Source organism: Panthera uncia (assembly GCF_023721935.1).
Source record: "Panthera uncia isolate 11264 chromosome B3 unlocalized genomic scaffold, Puncia_PCG_1.0 HiC_scaffold_1, whole genome shotgun sequence".
NCBI lineage: Eukaryota > Metazoa > Chordata > Mammalia > Carnivora > Felidae > Panthera > Panthera uncia.
In genome coordinates, this window is record NW_026057582.1 from 84,993,539 (window position 1) to 85,017,379 (window position 23,841).

Sequence of the window (23,841 nt, forward strand, 5' to 3'; positions counted from 1 at the left end):
AAAAACAAATAACCCAGTGAAGAAATGGGCAGAAAACATGAATAGACACTTCTCTAAAGAAGACATCCGGATGGCCAACAGGCACATGAAAAGATGTTCAACGTCGCTCCTTATCAGGGAAATACAAATCAAAACCACACTCAGATATCACCTCACGCCAGTCAGAGTGGCCAAAATGAAGAAATCAGGAGACTATAGATGCTGGAGAGGATGTGGAGAAACAGGAACCCTCTTGCACTGTTGGTGGGAATGCAAATTGGTGCAGCCGCTCTGGAAAGCAGTGTGGAGGTTCCTCAGAAAATTAAAAATAGACCTACCCTATGACCCAGCAATAGCACTGCTAGGAATTTATCCAAGGGATACAGGAGTACTGATGCATAGGGGCACCTGTACCCCAATGTTTATAGCGGCACTCTCAACAATAGCCAAATAAAAAAAAAAAAAAAAAAAAAAAAAAACTGATGAATGGATAAAGAAATTGTGGTTTATATACACAATGGAATACTACGTGGCAATGAGAAAAAATGAAATATGGCCTTTTGTAGCAACATGGATGGAATTGGAGAGTGTGATGCTAAGTGAAATAAGCCATACAGAGAAAGACAGATACCATATGGTTTCACTCTTATGTGGATCCTGAGAAACATAACAGAAACCCATGGGGGAGGGGAAGGAAAAAAAAAAAAAAAAAAAGAGGTTAGAGTGGGAGAGAGCCAAAGCATAAGAGACTGTTAAAAACTGAGAACAAACTGAGGGTTGATGGGGGGTGGGAGGGAGGGGAGGGTGGGTGATGGGTATTGAGGAGGGCACCTTTTGGGATGAGCACTGGGTGTTGTATGGAAACCAATTTGACAGTAAATTTCATATATTTAAAAAAAAAAAAAAAAGTTCTTATCACAAGAAAGAAAAACTTTGAGGTGATAAACTAAACTAAACTTGTGGTTATTTTGCAGTATATACATGTATCAAATCTTTATGTTGTATATAATACAAAGTTATATGTCAATTATACATATCTCAGTAAAACTGAGAGGGGAAAAAAAGAGAATCCGGGTCAAAATATACCTGTAGTCTATCCTACACCTCTGGATCTTTCAATATGATGTGGAAGAAAAGTTCATGTGGTCAAGATCACTGGAATTAAATACAGCTTTTTCACTTGCTAGCTTGTTACTTAATTTCTAAAAGCCACATGATGGGTAACAAAAATTCTTAACCTCAAAGAGTTATTATTACACAGGTAAATCAGGTAAGGTATGTCTAATATTAAATACACTGCCTGGCACACAGTAAATGCTCAATATATGCTTCCTATTATCGTTAGTGATTATGAACACAAATTTTAGAAAGACAGATCTAAGCTAAAATCCTAGCTCTTTTATTCACTACTTTTTTGACTGTGTGGACAGATTATTTAACCTCTTTTAAGCTCTATTTCCTCAACTATAAAATCAGGGGAAAGTTAAAGAAAAATTAAATCAAAGAATATTTTTTTTAAAGCATACACTTAAAACAAGGCCTGACACAGAAAGAATGATAAATGGCTGCTAGCCTCTTCATTAAATAATAGGCACAAATTGCCTTCCACAGTGGTTGTACCAATTTATACTTCTGCTATCAGGACTTCAGTAAGTTCCCATTTCTCTGTCTTCACCAACACTTGGAGCTGTCAGACATTTTTGTTTTTGCCAATCCAATGGGTATGAAACAGTGTTTTGCTATATATTTTGAGTTTCTTTATTACTAGTAAGGTTGAGCATCTTTTCATCTCTTTATTGCTTAGGTTTTCTTTCTTGCGAATTGTCAATTCTTATCTTTTGTCCATCTGCTCTCCGTCCACTCCTGGGACTTCCTACCTTGGCCTAGGACATCACTATGTCATAGAGCCATTTATCTGGAGTCCTTTTGCGTCATGTTTCCCAAATACTTTAAAGCCCTTGTTCGTTCCCTGCCACTATATCCTTTCTCTCTATATTACTGGTGCCACTTACTTATCACCTAAAGACTCAAACCCCCCTCACTTTCTCCTCAGGCTCAGCAGGAAACATTTATGGAGCTCTAACCACCACAATACTCTAGATGTCATCAACCATTCACCCTTGCCGCTTCGACTTGTCCTGACCTAACTCCTTGGCTATGACAACTGAGCTTCTCTCTGGTTTCTCTTTTGTTCCCTTCTCAATGCTCCTATGGATCTTTTTAATAAATTTTATACATTTTTTATAACTTTTCGTCTATAACATCATTATTCACCTTCTGTATCAGTCTGACTTGATTGTGAACCCCTGAGGACAAAGACCATTCCTTATTTATAACCCCAGTTCCTAGCACAGTGGTTCACATTTAACAGGTGTCTAAGAAGGAAAGAAGGAAGGGAGAATGAAAATAAGCCTTTCATAAACTATCTAGCACCCTGGACTTTCTAGGCCTAAGGCCATTTGCTCCTTCTTCTCTGCTCTACTGCCCCTCTCCCCACCCCTACAGGGTAGGCCAAATGTCTACCTTAGAATGACAAGCACGAGCTTGCCTTGTCCTGTGCTTCACCTATCTTTTATAAACATACTATTGGACTCCTCTGATGATGCATGCTCTAATGAATTACCACCTATTATTTACTGACAGGCTCACTTAGCAGTGTCTCTCCTAGACTCCCTCCATTCTGTCAAATCTGATTGTACTTCACTGGACTAGGCCAAGAATATCCCATATGTAACCGGCCACACACTATTCATAGGATAATTTCCCCAAATACTGTTTGGAATATCATGTCATTTGCCTACTTAAGAAACCATAAACAATAATGCCTACATAAAGACCATTAAAATGGTGAAGGACTCCACCACAAAACTACTAAAACTGATAAATGAATTCAATAAGGTCTCAGGACACAAAATTAATATACAGAAATCCATTGCATTTCTATAGACAATGGAGTAGCAGAAATAAAAATTAAGAAAAAAACCCCATTTACAATTGCACCAAAAATACCAAAACACCTAGGAATAAACTTAGCCAAACAGGTAAAAGATCTATACTCTGAAAACTATAAAACACTGATGATTTTGAAGATGACATAACAAATGGAAGATAGTCCATGCTCAGAGATTGGGAGAACAAATATTGTTAAAATGTCCAAACTACCTAGGGCAATCTACAGATTTAATGCAATCCCTGTCAAAATACCAACAGCATTTTTCACAAAACTAGAACAAATAATCGTAAAATTTGTATGGAACCAGAAAAGGCCCTGAATAGACAACGCAATCTTGAAAATGTAGAACAAAACTAGAGGTATCACAATCCCAGATTTCAAGATACACTACAAAGCTAAAGAAATCAAAACAGTATGATACTAGCACAAAGACAGACATGCAGATCAATGGAAAAGAAAAGAGAAACCTAGAAAAAACCCATGATTATATGGTCAATTAATCTATGACAAAGGAGGCAAGAATATGCAATGGGAAAGACAGTCTCTGCAACAAATTGTGCTGGTAAAACTGGTCAGTTACATGTAAAAGCATGAAACTGGACCACTTTCTTACACCATACACAAAAATAAACTCAAAATGGATTAAAGACTTAAATGTGAGACCTGAAACCATAAAATTCCTAGAAGAGAACATATAGGCAGTAACTTCTCTTAAGACAAGGATAACAAAAACAAAAATAAACTACTGGGACTACATCAAAATTAAAATCTCTGCACAGCAAAGGAAAAAATAAAACTAAGGCAACCTACTAAATGGGAGAAGATATATGCAAATGACATATCCAATAAGGAGTTATCATCTAAAATACGTAAAAAACATACAACTCAACACAAAAAAAACCCCAAATAATTCAATTAAAAATGGTCAGAAACATGAACAGACATTCCTCCAAGGAAGCCATATAGATAGCCCACATGAAAAGATCCTCAACATCAATAACCATCAGGGAAATGCAAATCAAAATTATAAAGAGATATCACACTGTTAGAATGGCTAAAATCAACAACACAAGAAACAACAAGTGTTGGCAAGGATGTGGAGAAAAAGGAACCTGCTGGAGGGAATGCAAACTGGTGCAGCCACTGTGGACAACTGTATGGAGGTTCCTCAAAAAATTAAAACTAGGACCACCCTACAATCCAGTAATCACACTACTGGGTATTTACCCAAAGAATACAAAAACACTAATTCGAAAAGATGTATGCACCACTATGTTTATTGCAGCATTATTTACAATAGCCAATTATGGCAGCAACCCAAGTGTGTATTGATAGATGAATGGATGAAGAAGATATGAGATACACACACACATGCACACATGTATGCGTGCACACAATGGAATATTACCTAGCCATAAAAAAGAATAAAATCTTGCCGTTTGCAAAAACGTGGATGGATCTAGAGGATATAATGCTAAGTGAAAGAAGTCAACCGGAGACAGGTAAATACCATATGATTTCACACATATGTGGAATTAAAGAAACAAAGCAAATAAACAAAGAAAAAAAAGGAGACAAACAAAAATGAACTGTTAACTACAGAGAACAAACTGGTGGTTACCAGAGAAGAAGTGGATGGGGGGGGGGGGGGGGGGGAGGTGAAAGAGGTGGAGGAGATTAAGAGTATACTTATTATGACGTGCACTGAGTAATGTATATAATTGCTGAATCATTATATCGTACACCTGAAACTAATATAATGCTCTATGCTATTTTACTGGGATTAAAAGTTTTTAAACATTTATTTTCTGGAAAAATAAATGCAATGCAATGAAATGAAATGAAATGGTGAACCTGGAATTCACAATTAATTCTACATTACTTACCAAACCTCAGTTCTTCAACATGTATCATACACGCTAATGAAGCCAGTTTCTTTTTTTGTTCTCCTTCTCAAATGTGCTACTTTGGTTTTTGCTCACATTTTCCCCTCAACCTCATTTCCTCAAATCAAATACAACTCTTAAATCTAAATATCCCTGTAAGAGGTAATATCAACCAATTAAAATTCAGGATTAGATTTTCAGGTATTAGCAAATTAGTCACCTACCAAAGCCCTGAGGGGAAAAAACAAGAAAATTAAAGTAAGTTTCCCAGAGTTGAAAAAGAGCGATCAAGTCTGGTGCAGAGACGAAAGCAGAGAAAGAAGACAATCAGCAAGGTAGCGCTGATCACTAAAAGTCATAGATGGTTGACCTCAAGAAAATACAGGATGGAAGTATATAACAAATCAATTTTAACTTCGTGTTTATATGTCTCTTACGTTAAAGAAATCCTGTAAGAGAGGAAAGGAATTCTGAATATACAAACCAAATCTTTACCAACCCTTCAAAATACCACCACTAAGTCCTTCTCTTAATTTTCTAGCTCCTGACTAATATAATCCAATAAGGAATGTTTGTGGTCTGTCACCAAACTGTGCAAAATGAAATAATCCGTGATATCTCCACCTAAAAAAGACAGTAAGAAGTAGACTTAATTTAAATAGGTAGATACTATCTTTGGATATTATAGGCAAGATGGAACCCTGGTAGTTAAACACCGATTTTAATTGTGATATTAAAAAGGATTTTTACTCATCTAAGGCAAGTAGTGTCAAACCCTTCCTTACTGTCCAAAATATTTTTTTAAAGAAATAGATATGCTGGTACTTTAAAATAAATGCATAAAACCTAATGAATCTTCTTGTTCTTACAACTTCATTTTTTTAATTTTATTTTTTATTTTTTAAAATTTACATCCAAATTAGTTAGCATATAGTGAAACAATGATTTCAGGATTCCTTAATGACCCTTACCCATTTAGCCCATCCCCCCTCCCACACCCCTCCAGCAATCCTCAGTTTGTTCTCCATATTTATGAGTCTCTTCTGTTTTGTCTCCCTCCCTGTCTTTATATTATTTTTGTTTCCTTTCCCTTATGTTCATCTGTTTTGTCTCTTAAAGTCCTCATATGAGTGAAGTCATAAGATTTTTGCCTTTCTCTGACTAATTTCACTTAGCATAATACCCTCCAGTTCCATCCACGTAGTTGCAAATGGTGTTCTTACAATTTCAAATGATAATTTACTACCTTTGCTTTCAATCCAAGAGCTTAAAAAGCTATGGCAAGTGATGGTGTGGTGGTCTACATCCTAGCATTAAATATTAATGAATAATAATGTCATGCAAAAGGCAAATAACTGTATGTTATTTTTATATGATGGAAGACAGTAAAAAAATCAGAAAGAGGCATCAATCATTTTCCTTTCAAAATAAAAAAGCCATTTAGTAATAAAGTGAAGAGCTGAGTTAAAAGTATCCCAAACCCCCTAATGGGGATGCTCTGTAACTTAAAGAATAAATTCCAGCTCAGTGGCAAACTAGCAAATACTGGGATTCTGCAAAGCTGGGCTACTGTACTGCCAAAGACACAAGAAAATCAGTCCTAGCTTCCTTACCCACCTATCCTTTACTCCTCTTATTTACCCACTTGCACCACCACCAAACAAACCACACCCAACCTAACAAAAACAGTTCATGAAGTACTTATACCAAGGAAGACAGAAAAATAAAAGGCATAGGTCCTGTCCTCAAAGAATCTACAATTTTGTTGAAAGAAATGAACTCACTATACAATATGACAATATGAGATCAAATGATAGCTTCTAAGAACAAAGAATAAGCACTGTGAGAAATCAATAGATTCGATGGATTAGAATGCATCACAGAGCTTAGAGCTTGACTGAGTTAACCTATCGGTAAAACAAAACAAAACAAAACAAAAGTGGTGAGCCCTCTAAACCAAGTCCCCAGAAAAAAATTGAGCCAAGGAATTTAAGGAACAAAGGCTCCTCTTAGCACTCAAGAGGCTGCCCATCTAACAATTACCGAGGTTATAGTAGCTCACCAGGAGTCAAAGGCAAAAGTTTCCATCTCTTCAATCTAGATAGTCATCACAGGGAATTCTACCTTTTAAACAAAACTATTCTATCACAACTGCCAATTTAAAACTACCAGGCTTTTGTGGTTAGAATGAATAAAATAAGCACAATTTCATTACCCTACTTAAAAAATGTACTTGTCTATCACAGATATGTACGAACAAGCATATGTAAAAATAAGAGAAGAAACCAAGAATTAGGGAACCATTCCAAGGCCCAGTATAAGGAAAATAATAATAATAATAATAATAATAATAATAATGATAATGAAGGGGGGGGAAACCATCAACAAAATAATTCAAGAAAACTTCCCAAGAGAAACCTTCAGATCACAAGTTTAAATAAAGCACACAAACAGGCATACTAGATTAAAACACACCCATACCATGGCATATCACCATGAAATTGAAAAACCCTGGGGGAAAAAGAGAAAAAAATTAGATATTGCCAAAGTGACAAGAATCATAATAGAATTATACTTAACCACTACGGTGAGTATGAAGACAAATTTTGGAAGCAAAATTATTTTCCATACAGAATTCTAAATCCAGAGTTTTTCATTTGAACATCAGAGTAGGATAAAAACACTTTCAGACATGCAAGAGAGGTCCCAAACACATACCTCCCATGCATCCTTTACTCAGGGAGCTAGTAGAAGTGCTTCACTAAATGAGAATAAACACAAAAGAAAAGGGATTCAACAAGGCATACAATATAAAAGAAGCAAAGGGAATCCCCAGGAAGACATTGAGGTGTGGTCCAAGGATGATACTTGTGAACAGATCAAAAATGCCTGACTGGAGCTGACTAGGAGGTCCCTGGAGAGACTCCCCTAAGAAGAGGAAATCAGGAGTTTGAGAATTAGGAGTTCATACTTTTTTATTGCCAAACAGTATTCCACTGTATGTGGATTTACCACCCTTGATTTATCCATTCACTCTTTGAATTATACATTTTTGACAAGAATAGAGGTGATATAAATATTCTTGTATCTGCTTTTATATGAACACAAATTTTTATTGCTCAAGGGTAAATGCCTATGGGTAGGATTGATGGATCACACAGTAAATTCATGTTTAACTTTTGTAAGTATCTGTTTAATTGCTTTCTAGAAGAACTGCATCATTTTGCAACTCCACCAACAATGTGAGAGTTCCAGTTGCTCCACATCCTCCTCAGTACTTGGTACAGTTAACAGTTTTAATTTAAGCCATCGTAATGGATGTGCAATGGTAACTCACCATGGTTTTAATTTGCATTCTCCTAATAGCTAGTTATGCTAAACATCTTTCCATGAGCTGATCTGCCACTCTATACCCCCTTTGCCAAAGCCTATTAAACATTTTTAAATGGCTTATTTTCTTACCATTGAGTTTTCAAAGTTCTTTACATATTCCAAATATAAGTCCTTTGCAGGTATGTGACTTGCTAGTATTTTCTTCCAGCCTATAATTTGCCTTTTCATTTTCTTAGTAGCATCTTCATAAGCAATGTTTTTCCTTTGCTAAACTCCAATTCATTGATTTCTTCTTTCATGAATCATGCTTTTGGTCTCATGTCAAAGAACTTCTTGTCTACACTCAGGACACAGAGATTTTCTCATTTTCTTCTAAAAGCTATATAGATTTATGTCTCAAATTTAGATGTGTGTTACATTTTAAGTTCATTTTTGTATAATATGTTTGGTTTAGATCAAGGTTCATTATTTTTGTATGTTGATGTCCAATTATTCCAACGCCACTTATTGAAAAGATTATTCCTTTTCCATTTTGCAACTTTATAAAAAATTATCGGCCATATTTGTGTGGGACTATTTCTGGAATCTCTATTCTATCTCATTGAGCTACAGCTCTTTCCTTTGCCAATAAAGTCTTGATTATGATAGCATCATGCTGTTTTTAAATCATGTAGTTTCATTTTTTCCAACATTTTTCTTTTTCAAAATTGTTTTGGCTATTCTAGGTCCTTTGCCTTTCTTTAGAAATTGTAGAATCAGTTTATAACTAGGCAGAGTGCTGTTGGGATTTTTTTTTTATCAATACTGCTTTAAATCTATAGATCATTTGGGGAAAACCACCATCATTACTATCGCGATTCTTCAAATTCATGAGTACAACGTATTTCTCCATTTACTTAAATCTTTTTTTTAATCAGGGTTTTATAATTCTCAGCATAGAGATCTTACACATATTTTGTCACATTTATAGCTGAGTGTTTCATTTGGGGGGAGCTACGTAAAGTTTTTTAAATTCAGTTTTTAATTGTTTATCACTAGCATATAGAAATATGATTGCTTTTTCTGAGTTGACCATGAATCACTTGCTAAACTCACTACTTTAGGAATTTTTTCGTGGATTCCTTGGGATTTTCTACATAGATGATTACGCCATCTGCAAATAGGGACAGTTTTATGTCTTCTTTCCAATCTCTATGTCATTATTTCTTCAAGTATTTTTGATGGACCACACTCATTCTCTTCTCATTCTGGGTCTCTGATGATACAAATTTAAGACTTTATCATAGTCTTGTAGGTCCCTGAGGCTGTGTATTTCTTTATTTTTAACTGTTTTCCTCTGTTTTCAAATTACATCATTTCTGTTTATCTATTTTCAAGTGCATTGACTCTTTCATTGTCATGTCTACTCTGCTATTGAGCTGATTTAATGAGTTTTCATTTCCATTACTGTATTTCTTAGTTCTAAATTCTCCATTTAGTTCTTCATATCTTCTATTTCTTTGTGGAGACTTTCTATCTTCTCGCTCAATCCTGGAACATGGCTGTAATAGCTGATTTTAAAACTGTTTTTCAGAGAATTTTAACATATGTGTGATCACCATCTGTTAGGTGTCTTTTCCCATGTGAGTTCAATATTTCTGATTCTTTTTAAGCTGAGTAATTCTAGATTGTATTCTGGACACTTGGAATATTACTTTATGATACCCTGGGTCCTATTTAAGTCCCACTAAGAATGTTGGGTGTATTTGTTTTGGACAATAACTGACCAGTTGGGTTCACATTTCAAGTTCTGACCAGCCTCCTGTGGGTTCTATTTCCAATTTCAATTCAGTTTTCAAACCCTCTGTAGTCATACTGAATGTGTTTTATAACTGTCCCACGTAGTGTCTAGTTTGGGAGTTAAGGGGTGGTCTATCCCGTATTTCAGTCCTCAATGTTTCTGTATGCTGTTTAGGATCAGACTCAGGTAGGTACAGCTTGGAAGTCAACTCATGATTTCATAAGTAACTTTAAGTAGTCAGTTTCCCAAACTCCTCATTTTCTTGCAATCTCTTGGTTCCCCGGGGCTCTCCTTTTCCAGCTTTCCAGCAGAAAATTGAGGCTTCATTAACCCCACTCTGCCATGTACTCCTCAAGACTGGGCCAAGCAACAAAAAAAGAGCAGAGGGAGCAGAAAAGCCATGGGATTTACCTCTCTCTTGAGACCAGAGCTCCTCCAATCTGAGAGGAAACTTCCCCTCCCTCTGAGATTTAGGCTCCTGCCTGCCCCCACTGAGGCCACTGCAGCTGCTCCCAAGGACTGCTTGAGGCCTGGGGTGCAAGAAAATGAAGAAAAGGAAAAAAAGAATGATGCGGTATTGCCACATTTTCTCTGAGCATTAGGAGACCCCTTCCCGGAGCTCCTTGAGTCACAACTAGAGGGCTTCTCCTGGTAGTTTTTCTGTCGTGTTAATAATGCTCACTTCCAAGTTTCAGGATACATTAAGTTCAGGCTGGGGCATACTGGAAGGAAAGAAATGGTAAACTCACCGCCGGTTCAGTGGTACTTTGAATTCTGGTCTTCTTCCCCAATCTGCCTCCTACTATTTATTTTTCAGAGTCCTCAAATAGCCACTCCAAGCACTCTGTCCAGGTTTTATAGCTGCATTCAGTGGGAGAGACAGGGTGAAGTGTGCTTACTCCATCTTATCTGGAACCAGAACCTGGACTACTGCTTTTCATAATAACTTTGAGGAACTAATTACTGAATCTATTTATATAACTTTGATTGTACAAAATTAAAAATTAAAAATAAGCAAATCCTATATTAACCTTATTGTGAAAAAGGAAATAAGTAAGCCAGTAGAATCACATTTTTTAAGCATATATTCTTTTGGATATTATATGCTTATGAAAAAAGTGAAGTTTTTAATTGTACTTTGCTTTATTTCTTTAAATCTTATTTTACTTGAGGATTTTTGTAAATGCTATGACTGTTAGAAATTTGTTAAAAGAAGAAAAAAAAAGTAGGAGTTATCCAAAGTACAAAACAGAGGAAGTAGATTGCAGAGAAGAGGTTATAAACTGTTTAAAAAACTGAAAAAAGTTGGAGGATGACCAACACTCCAAGTCTAAGCCAAGAGTTTCAAGAGGCAAGCAAAGCGGGCAGGAACCAATTCAAGGTCTTGTATGCCAGGTTAAGGTGGCTGGACTTTACCTGAGAAAAGGAAGGCCCTGAATTGTTTTAGCAAAGGTTGGGAATGCTATGATGCAATCAGTATGTTTGAACAATTATTCCTGCTGCAGAACATAAAGGTGCATAAAAAATGAGTGTTACTGTCTGAATCTTAGGGGTCATGTTAAGTTGCAGAACAAATATATATACAATATGATTGCACGTATTGTGGAGGCATATGGGTAAGAGAGGGAAATTTTACATACACACACGCAAAAAGTCATGTCATATGTAATCAAAGGATTTTATAAATGATTATGATTCCATGATTTATATATAGAATATATAGCACATGATTATATATACGCATGCGTAAAGATAGATAGATAAATAGCTGATTATAATATGTACTATTTCTGGAAAAAACAAAAGAAACTAGTAACAATGGTTAATTTTGGAGGAGAGTGAGGGGCTAAGAGAAAGCAAACTTACTTTTTATTCTTCTGTTTGATTTTTAAATCTTGTACTGTGAATACTTACACCCTTAAAAAGGGTTGTAAAAAAAAAAAAAAAAGAGCGAGGTCTTACACACGAACTAGACAGAAGATAGTAAAACAAGATAAGTATGAATGAGCCTAGCATTCAGTACCCCAACTCCTAGCATATAGTCAGCTCTCAAACACTCTACAGATCTCTCCACAAATAAGGTATTACTAACCGTTTATAAAGCAAGTTCATAACACAAAACAGTTTTTTTTATTATATCACACTACACTAATTCACCATGTATTTTCAATCATTCAGAAATGTAAACAGAAGATAAAGAGCAAGAATGGATTCCGAAGATATTTATTATCATTATACTACATTTTTACTATAAAAGAAAGATTTGCATAATTCTTTTCAATTTCTTAAGCACTGAGGGATATAAAAGGCTTTACAGTAAAAGATCCTCTCCTTTCCCGGTCCCTCCTAATGCCAATACCCAAACATAACCATTTCCAATGGCTTCTTGAGCTCTGTATGATTCCAGACTTTCATTGTGCTTATAAAGCACATATAACTATATGTGCATATGTATATACAAAGACAAACATATATACATTATATTCCCTTTCAAGAAAATGGAACTCTGCTCCTTAAAATAACCTAGAACTATTCTATTTCTATATGTCCAGAGTAATGAATAGACAAATCCCCAAGCTGGCAGATAATGTTAAATCTTCCAAGTAGAGAATATTAAAATAAATGCACTGAACAGATAAAGTTCTCAGAGATCTCCTAACACATCTTTGATGGAACAAATGAACCTTAACCAGGGCAAGCAAAAATTACTTTAGGGAAAAGAAGTACCAGATGAAATAAACAAAAGAGCAGATGACAGGTTAATAAATGGGTAGATGATATAAAAAAGGGTGAGAGTTTATCTCTAACCTTTTAGTCCCAGAGTTCAATTACTCTGTTCTCCCACAAAAGGAGTTATCAGAGATCTTCTAACACCCTTTGATGGTACAGATGCACCTTGATGAGGGCAAGCACTTTGGAGTAACTTTCACAGACAGTCTTCTATACTGGACAGACCAGTAGTCTAATCCAAAAAAGACGTTGTCTCTCATTCTTACAACTGGGGAAAGGGAGTAGTCATACTTTTCAGCAGAAGCTAGAGACTTCAAGCAGGAGGGCAGAAGAGGTACTGCTGCTCTTCCGTACTAGCAATCCTTCTTCCCAACTCTCAGCTTGTGCTCTGCAGTCTCCAAGGCAAAAATAAAATGCAAGACCAATATAACAGAGTGAAAAAATTTCCCCAGAAGTCAAAACAAAATCAATTCCTTTTTAAGGGCTATACCAAAGTAGTTTTCCTCTACATTTATGTGGGGCAAGAAAAATTAATTCCCAGCTATTTCAACTGAGAATAAAAATAAAAATAACAAAATTACTTGATTATCAAACAATGGCATTTAGTCTATTTTTTTAAGTAGCCTCCATGCCCAATGTGGGACTTGAACTCACAACCTTGAGATCAAGAGTCATGTGCTATAACCAAATGAACTAGCCAGGCACCCCCTATTATTTTTTGATATTAATAGGATCTTTCTATACTTGCTTTTAGAGAATCTAGAGGAGAAAAAACTTAGTTTATAAATTATCTTCTCATCTAAGATAAAGAGAAAAACTTCAGTTTTACTCAAGTTGGTGCATAATGAAAGAGTACAAGAGATAAGATGATGCTTTATTTCATTCACAGAATGAAGTAGTTAAAATGGGGCAGGAAAGCTAGACAACTTTCTAAGTCACTCATTGATTTAAGCAGTGATTTTTAAACACCATAAACTTCATTAGATTGAACACATTATGGAAGGCACTTTCACATAAGAATTAGTGAGAAATCTGATCTGTAGGATACTTTTAAAGAAAAACTATTTTATGCTTAGGTATATCATTATATAGTAATTAGAAGCAAATAAACAAAATTTAAACTTTTAAAGATCCAAGAAAGCTTCTTTGATGAAAAGATATACTAAGTATAAAACACAGTAATTTTATAATACTCTTGAATTCCCAAAACAGTAGAACCACCTATATCCAAAAATAAAAAACTTCTAAACCAAATAGAAATGATTTTCTGGAAGATCCAAGTGACTGTTTTTTATAACAATAAAGAGTTAAATCTCTATACAACATGGTTTGGAGAATCTAAGCTGTGATCATCTAAACTTTTTTTTTTTTTTTTTTTTTTATCAAAAAAAAAAAAAAAATTTTTAAAAAAAAATTTTTTAAATATAAAAATATTTTTTTTTAAAATTTTTTTTTTTTTTTTTTTACTTACCAAAAAAAAAAAAAAAGTTTATAAAGAAAATTGCCAGAAATAGAAGTTATTTTTCTTACTCTCTCATATCGCCATTTACAAATGTATGCTATCACCAAATACAAAGCTAATTTGTGCTACCATTTTGCTCCTGAACATAATATATATGTCAAGTTTAAGTATATATAATTCTTTAAATAGCTTGCAATTTAAAAGGGAACACAAATGTATTTTTATTTTATTTATTTTTTATTCATTTTTGAGAGAGAGACAGACAGGCAGACAGAGCTCAAGTGGGGGAGAGGCAGAGAGAGAGACACAGAATCCGAAGCAGGCTCCAGGCTCTATGCTGTCAGCACAAACCATGAGATCATGACCTGAGCCTAAGTCAGACGCTTAACCAACTGAGCCACCCAGGTGACCCTATTTTTTTTTAATGTTTTATTTATTTATTTTTGAGAGAGAGAGAGAGAGAGAGAGAGAGAGCGCGCGCACGCACACGAATGGAGGGGAGGGACAGAGAGAGAGAGAGAGAGAGAGAGAGAGAGAGACAGAAGGCTCCAGGCTCTGAGCTATCAGCACAGAACCCGATGTGGGGCTCGAACCCACAAACCGAGAGATAATGACCTAAGCCAAAGTCAGATGCTTAACTAACTGAGCCCCCAACACAATGTATTTTTGAAAATAAACAATTCAGGAGCACCTGGGTGGCTCAGTCAGTTGAGCATCCGACTTCAGCTCAGGTCATGATCTCACTGTCCATGAGTTCGAGCCCTGCATCAGGCTCTGTGCTGACAGCTCAGAGCCTGGAGCCTACTTCAGATTCTGTGTCTCCCACTCTCTCTCAAAAATAAATTAAGATTAAAAAAAAATTTTTTTTATAAAAAAAAAATAAGCAATTCAGATGCACCCCATGTTTATAGCAGCACTATCAACAATAGCCAAAGTATGGAAAGAGCCCAAATGTCCATCAACGGATGAATGGATAAGAAGATGTGGTGTGTGTGTATATATATATACACACACACACACACACACACACACACACACACACATATACGCACAATGGAGTATTACTCGGCAATCAAAAAGAATGAAATCTTGCCATTTTCAACTACGTGAATGGAAATGGAGGGTATTATGCTAAGAGAAAGACAAAAATCATATGACTTCACTCACATGAGGACTTTAAGAGACAAAACAGATGAACATAAGGGAAGGGAAACAAAAATAATATAAAAACAGGGAGGGGGACAAAACAGAAGAGACTCATATTTATTGAGAACAAACTGAGGGTTACTGGAGGAGTGTGGGGGGGGGGATGGGCTAAATGGGTAAGGGGCACTAAGGAATCTACTCCTGTTGCACTATATGCTAACTAATTTGGATGTAAATTTTAAAAAATAAAAAAACTAAATTAAAAAAAGAGGACTGACAAGGAAGAAACTGTAAAGTCTCTTGATTCAAGAACCTTCTAAAGGATTTGCTCTCAAACTTGTGTGTGCATTAGAATGACCAAGAAAGCTGAAGAAGGCAGCTCACAGACTCTGAATCTGTTAAGTCTCTGAGTGGGAACTCCTTTTCCTTTTGACAAGATCTTCAGATGCTTTGGATACAGAGCAAATTTAAGAATCACCTTATTAAACACTCCTAGAGGCTAAAAGTGCCTATTTATCCAAGGTGAGAACTTCTAAACTGGAAGATTTTCACTGTGTCTAAAAAAACCATTCTCTTCATTAAATTTGCATATTCTTATGCAGTCTCTGGATAAAAGCATAACACTAAAGGTTAAATATGAACCTGGAATAATTATTTGACAGAAAATTACTAACTGCCAAGAAATAACTGATATTAGAGTTTAAACATGAATGGTTCATTTAAAGTTTTCTTAAATTAGACCTACATTTTATTAAAATTTTCTATTCAGATTTGTTATAAATACAAGGAAAACTTGTAAAAAATTTTGGACACATTGAGAAATACTTAAATATAATTAAACAGAATTTTTCATTTGTAAAAAAAAATTTTTTTTATAAAAAAATTAAACAATTCAGGGGCTCCCAGGTGGCTCAGTCAGTTTAGCAGCCAACTCTTGACTTCGGCTTAGGTCATGATCTCATGGTCCTGGGATGGAGCCCTGGCATCGGGCTCCACAATGAGTATGTTGCCTGTTTGGGATTCTCTCTCTAGTTCTCTCTCTGCTCTTCCTCTGTGTGTGCACACACTATCTCTCTCAAAATAAATAAACTTAAAAAATAAATAAATAATTCAAACACATTAAAAAGTACACATTAAGAATAAACCAGACAGAATCTAGTGGTTATTAAAACCTATTGAGAAAAATGTGCTGGCCCAAGAGCAACTAGTGCCCTAGTGCCATATTGTAATCTCAATTATTTCCCAATAAAAGGAAATAGGGCTTCCTGGAGAAACAGAGTTCCAGATTCCAACAATAGCATGGGGGAAAGTTCAAGGAAAGCCTGAAATATGGCCTGTGCCAGAAAGGAAAGATGACATCAAAGAACACTGGAGTTAGAAAGACACAGCAACCAACTTGAAAGGGCTTCCACTAGCCAAAGACACGAAAATTTGAGCATCAAAATAACAATGACTGTAATGAGTTGAAATAAAATACATAAAAATCCTTGAGTTCATGGTGATTCTGGAAACAAAAACAAAAACAAAAAAATTCACCGGTCATATATGGCACAAAGCTCATTATTCTGAGAACTGGAAAATAAGAAGGATCAAAAATCAAGTCTTTACCCTGCCCTTCTTACAGCAACTATGTTTCGGGGGAAACACAGAGCTGGTGAAATAAAGTTCTAACTTGATAGAATAATTCCACTTCAGAAATTTGGCAGAAATAAAAGAATCAGAAAAATCACTATTTTGTAACCCCTATGGAAACAATATATCCAGACAATGTACTCTTGCCAAAAACAACAGCAATCACAACATGAATCTCACCGAAGCTCTATATATCTACTACCAGTTCATAGGAAACACAGAGGCTAGAGAAACATGTTAAAAGGCACCCCAAGTATGTGATTAGCCAAATCCAGAATTTGGACTATTCTATAGAATAGAACTAAGAACTTCATTTCTCCAACAAATAAATGCAGGGGCACCTGGGTGGCTCAGTCAGTTAAGCATCCGGTTAAGCATCTGACTCGTGATTTGGGCTCAGGTCATGGTCTGATGGTTCATGAGTTCAGGCCCTGCGTCGGGGTCTGGGCTGATATCACGGAGCCTGCTTGGACTGGTTAGGTTCACACAGCAGTGGATGGTGGAATTGGTCCTGATTCCTCAGGTGTCACTTTTTTTGTCAACTACAACTTATGTTTTTCTATATATTATACTTCTGCCACTTCCCACTGGTCAATGCTATAGTCAAGAGTCAAAGCATGCCTCTCAGTCCTGCTCACTCACCAGTTCCTTCCCTCCCCATCAGTGCTGACAAGGTATCGATAGGCCTCAAAGACAGAACAATAGGATATTTTTGATACAGTGGGAGAAATTAAACACTGCATAGATTTTAGATGGTATTGAGGAATAACTTGTATTTGATAGGTGTTTAAAACTACTGTTTATGTTATTTTAAAAAAGGAGCACCTTACCACAAATTATAGATCTTAGTTATAATAATGTATCAATACTGGCTCACCAATTATAACAAACATATCCCAGAAGCAGCACCAGGATGCAGAAGGAACCTAGCATTTCTTAAATATTTCTTAAATATTACTCCAGCAAGGTGGCAAAGAGTGTTGAAGGAGTAGGATATAGCTGCAACAGGACTGGCCAAGTGCTGATACATCAAAGTTGAGTACTGGGTACAAAGAATGTTCTTTATATAATTATTTCCATCTTTGTGTATATTTAAATTTTTTCATAATAAAAATTAGGGAAAATAGCAAAGTTAAGATTTGCCTGTCTTGCTGCAGGATTATAGCTATGTATCAAAATTTTATAAATGGAACAGGAATCTTTATAAAAAGCATTGATGATAGGTTTCTGAGGTGCTACAGAATTACTGGTGATCAATTTGAAGTCATGAGACAGAAGGTTTTTTCCTCTTACACCAGCAGTGCAAATAAAACTATACTTACTAAAAAGACCAAAAACAAAAAAAATGGTATAGTGAGATACAACTCAAGAGGGCCATTAAAATGGAGAAGTGAAGATAGCTAGGATATTGCTACAAACATGTACTGAAGATGGGAGAAAAGGAAGGAAAAGGAATCTAACAGACGAGGGAGGCAATTATCGCCTTAGCTCTAAGTTTCAAAGCAACTGAATTGAAAAAGGTTCGGAGACAGTAAAGTCCAAATGGAGACAAGGAAGAAACACAAATAAATTATACACAGATATATATTACTAAAAAGAAAAGCTTATTAAGTTGTATGGTTCTATTTACTAGGATACTTTACAAAATAATAACTAAGTGTAGACGTACTATCTAGTACTAGAAGTACTGCCTACAGACATGGTTTAGTCTAGTAGCAACTAACGCATTCAAACATATTTTTATTTATTTATTTAAGTTTATTTATTTTGTGAGAGAGAGAGAGAGAGAGAGAGAGAGAGAGCGCGCACACACAAGCAGGGAGGGGGCAGACACAAAGGGAAAGAAAGAATCCCAAGCAGGCTCTGTGCTGTCAGTACAGAACCCAACGCAGGGCTGGAACTCATGAACCACAAGATCATCACATGAGCCGAAATCAAAAGTTGGACACTTAACCAACTGAGCCACCGCCCCTCAAACACATTTTTAAAAACCAAGTACAATTCAGGAGTCAAACTTGACTCAATAGAGAATTGTAGGATACATCCAGAATTGGTTCAGAAAGCTGTGAAAATAGAGTAATCTGAGACAGTAGCATAGGGAGGTGATTTAGAAGAAAAGATGGGGTAAAACGCTAAGGCCTTCACACTTCAGGGCCGGTGAGAAAGGATCATACTAGTAATGAGAGTTCTGCGTGAGCTAAGGAAATACAGGGTTAGACTGAGAGAAAATTGAGAACTGAAGGAATCCAGGAAAAAAAAAAAAACTGTGAGAATTTTGAAAAGGGGGATTGATTTATTACAAGGAATAAAACTTAGGGCTCTGGCTAAATTCACCTTAAAATATCTTTTTATCTTATAAAGAAACAAATCCTTATACTACCTATCAAAAATTGAACATCAGTTAAAAACCAACCAATCCTGGGGCACCTGGTGGCACAGTGGGTTAAGCATTCGACTCTGGCTCAGTTAATGATCTCACAGTTTGTGAGTTTGAGCCCCGCATCAGGCTTTGCACTGACAGTTGCAAAGCCTGGAGCCTGCTTTGGATTCCGTGTCTCCCTCCCTCTCTGCCCCTCCCCCACTCACACTCTGTCTCTTGCTTTCTCTCAAAAATAAACATTAAAAAAAAATCTAAAACCAACCAATCCTTTAAAGGGTTAGCCTCTGGTTGTATATCTTCCCCTTATACACTTAGCCTTTTTATTGGGGTCAGTGAGTAAGAAGTCATTATATCAAAAGGAAGGCAAGCAAGTCAGCCCCATAAAAATGTTCTCAAAAAGGCCCAAATTCTAAAGCACTTTCAACAAAAAGAAGTTGTGAAGCATTAAATACGCAGAAGGCATAAGTGAGAAAGCCAAGAAGAGTCAAGAGCTGCCTCATTGAAATACAGACCATAGAAATGAAACCTTAAAAACAAAAGAAGAAATACAGACCAGAAGATAAAAACCCATTTATTTTTGGAAGGTGAAGGATTCTGAGAACTAGGATGTGGTTATAAGTGGGTAGGAAAAACATGTCAGTTAATAGTATGAAAGATAAAATAGCCAGAAAGACAAGGAGAGCCTTAGCATCTCAGGGTTTAGCATTAAAGTTGGGCACCTGGGTGGCTCAGTCAGTTAAGCGTCCGACTTCGGTTCAGGTCACAATGTCACAGTTTGTGAGTTTGAGCCCCCCGTTGGGCTCTGTGCTGACAGCTCAGAGCCTGGGGCCTGCTTCAGATTCTGTGTCTCCCTCTCTCTCTGCCCCTCCCCTGCTCACATCCTGTCTCTCCCAAAAATAAACAAACATTATTTTCCTCCCCTTCCCTTCCCCCATGTCTTCTAAGTTTCTCAAATTCCACATATGAGTGAAAACATATATGTCCTTCTCTGACTGACTTATTTCACTTAGCATTCTACCCTCCAGTTCCATCAACGTTGTTGCAAATGTCAAGATTCATTCTTTCTCATTGCCAAATACTATTCCATTGTATATAGAAACCACACCTTCTTTATCCATTCATCAGTTGATGGACATTTGGGCTGTTTCCATAATGTGGCAAACAGAGAGGGAGGCAAACCATAAGAGATTATTAAATACAGAGAACAAACTGAGGGTTGATGGGGGGGAGGAGAAAATGGGTGATGGGCATTGAGGACAGCACTTGTTGGGACAAGAACTGGTGCTGCACGTAAGCGATGAAGCATGGCAATCTACTTCTGAAGCCAAGACCACACTGTATACACTGTATGTTAGCTAACTTGACAATAAATTATATTTTAAAAAATAATAATAAATAAACTAAATTTTTTTTAAAAAGCTACTGAAGTTATCTTCAGGCTTTATCCCATAGAATCCTGGGTAAATTGCAGTCAAAATAGGCAAGAAACCTACTGAAAGACCTATAGAGCTATATCCTGCCTCGCCTGGAAACATCTTCCCAGGGCCAAGTAGGAGAAAGGTGAAATGGCACTGTGCAGGCCACACTGATGCTGACATATCCTTTATGAGCTTGTCCGAGAGTCAAAGAGATCTGCTAAGATCTGAGCAACCCAGGAATTGGTAGCTCCAGCCGCACCTATTTGTGTGGCCTCTATGTCACTGAGCTGAGAACAGCTCCAAAGAATCAGGGAGTACGGAGAAAAGGTGAAAAAAAAAAAGAGAGCACCATCTTTTCCCCTACTATTCCTTCTCCAGTTATGTTTCTTCTAATAGGTATTGATTTATCCACTGCTTTCCTAATTTCTCATGTTTTGGGAAAGCTAATTTTGGACTAAAAAATAACTATTAAACAGATCTATAATTTTATTAGCATCAGGCTCTAATCAAACGAGCCAATTGTTAGAGAAACCTGGATAATCAGAAAGCTTAGGCAAAGGGCAATGATTAAAAGAACAGACATTGCCAGAATACGTAATACACACACACTTCATTAACTTAACACAAACTAGTTTACTAGAATTCCAAACATCAAGAATTCACAAAGAGAGCACATTCACCCTAGAGACTACACAGCCATGAATTTGAAGGTCCTAGGCTACACAGCATTTTGTGCTTGCTATTTCTACCAACTACAGTTATTTCTACTAATTCTAGCAACTTCCTTTGCTCTATGTTACCACTAAATTCCTTTAGATACTAATGAATGTCCCATAACAATATCAAACCGTCTAGAGCTTAACGAGATCATTTAATGTGCTAATAACCCCATTTAATTGATTCAGACAAAACATTTAAATATGAGTAATATCAGATTACATCATTAAGCTGAAGATACAAAGATGAATATAAACTAGCAATAAATTCAGGGTATTACATGACTGGGTTAAAGTTAGAAAAAAACTTATTTATCCTTGTAGTAAGAAATAGGAACCCAAGTAGAAAACAGATCTCAAAAATGACAACAGGGCAAGAAAAAGTTATCCACACAACAAATAGTATTATTTTTAATCCATCCTGCAGTATGATTTGAAGGCAGCTTCCTTAGTGATTAAAGCATATTTACACCCAATGACATGAGTAGAAACAACTCAGAGGTATTCATGTTTAGTGGTTTAAAAAAAAAAAAGGCAAATTTTTACCAAAACAGACTTACAAAAACACTTTCTAAAGCAGAATGTTTTAGGTAATTCACTCTGTCATCCTTGTCCACCATAAAAAGGAATTCCCAAAGTCCAATTAGCCTAAGCAATCAGTATCTCCACTCCTACTAGCTAGTGATAAAATTTCCAAGAGAAAAATGCTATGCATTGTTTATTCCTGATTATTCATTAATAGTTTGAGAATGTAACTGAGGTTTAGAAAGGTAACAGCAAATTATAAATTGTTTGGTGTATCATACAAAATAGCTTACCTTGTAGTTTTTTCAGTACAGCAACCTCCATTTTCAGAACTTGTTTTGGTTGTTGAGCTGATTCTACCTTCAGTGCAACATTTTCCCTGGTAAGCATGTCCAAGGCATCGTAAATTTCTCCAAAGCCCCCACCCCCAATCTTCCTCAACTGCAGGGGAAATAAGAACATACACACATAAAATTACTAGAACATTCTAATTGGAAACCAATTCATCTCTTGTATATAATTTTACTATCCCTATTTGAGGATAAAAGATCTCAATATCGTTAAATTAACTGCACATATGCCAAGAAAACAGATGCCTAGAAATACCATCAAAACCTTTTCCCATGGTTTTGCCCACAAAAGGTAATTAAATTATTTCAGCCACAATTTTAAAATTTAGTCTACAGCATCAAAAATGTCACAAAAAAGGACAGCACCTGAAAGTTTCACTTGCCACAAATGCCCCCCAACAACCAGATATGCTATTTTAATTCTAGGGCAACATTTGTAAACTTTTAAACCATGAAATCTTTTTGCCAATCAAAATCATATCTGGACCCCAGCTGAGATGTGTATGTGCAGAGGCTGGAGGTGGGAGTGAGGCAACCAGAGCCCAGCCTTCTCAGCACCACTTATCCTCCTCTCTGAGGCACTGAGCAGACTCCACAGAAGAGACAGAAAACTCCTGTTCTAAACTATCCCAGAGTTCACTATATAACTATATGCTCAGATAAGACAAAGTCTAATCAAATAAAACACCTTCAACAAACACTTAATATCCTTACTGATAAAACGTATTAGCTTAACTAGGGAATACCAGGATCTCTGTCTGAGTACTACAAGCAAGTTCTCAAGTGTTAGTGACAACTAAACCTGTAGAGCTATGAGCACCAAGGTGGGTAGTATACTTCAAACCAGATGTAGCACGGAATTAGCGTTCTTCCATTTCCTGAAGGTCTTCTCCTTTCCACATTATCAAACACCTAAGACGTGATGTAAAGCAGGCAGTCCTCACTGGAGGCACAAGGGTCCTAAATCCTAACCACCCCAGAGGACTCACTTTAAGCTCTACTTCTTTCAAGAACACTGCATTACTGATTACCTCCAGGCATATTTCTCTATCTTCTGAATCTCTATAGGAATTATTTGCTTAATCATTTAATCACTTTACTAACCTAAACACCTCAGATATCACTTGTATTAATACACTATACTATTTTTTGACTTTCCACTGTCAATGTCCTAGCTCCCTACAGTGAAACTAAGTTTCTTCAGAAACAGCCACACCTTTCTATTTTTTTGTTTCCCTTACAGCAAGTGGCTAAGTGGTAACTACATAATTATTGCTAAATAACTATTCATTGCTTTGTATATAAGAGCCATAATCCTTTATTCCAGTTGGGTGATGGGAAGAGATAGCATGAGAAATTCCAGTATGAGCGCAGGATTAAAATAAAGTTCCAGAACTTCATTGCAGTTAAATTGTTTTTTGTTGGGCCCTGATTGATACTTACAATTCTTAATATCTGTCTATTAAACAAAGCCTAGTATAACTTTAAAAATCCATAAGCAATACCAAAGGGACATTTTTCTAATTATGGACAGTGGTGAGAGGTACCTTC

At 36.2% G+C, this 23,841-nt stretch overlaps 1 protein-coding gene across 3 annotated transcripts in view; it reads right to left on the reverse strand.

Moving 5' to 3' along the window:
- Nucleotides 1-23,841, reverse strand: part of TTBK2 (tau tubulin kinase 2) — a 170,097-nt gene that overhangs the window by 109,271 nt on the left and 36,985 nt on the right. For 2 of the 3 annotated variants that reach the window (XM_049613463.1, XM_049613462.1), the window contains exon 3: nt 22,234-22,381. In XM_049613463.1, coding sequence (XP_049469420.1) covers nt 22,234-22,381 — 148 coding nt within the window. Of the gene's footprint in view, nt 1-10,680; nt 10,793-22,233; nt 22,382-23,841 lie in introns of those variants that run through there. The other variant, XM_049613464.1, reaches the window with a different exon arrangement.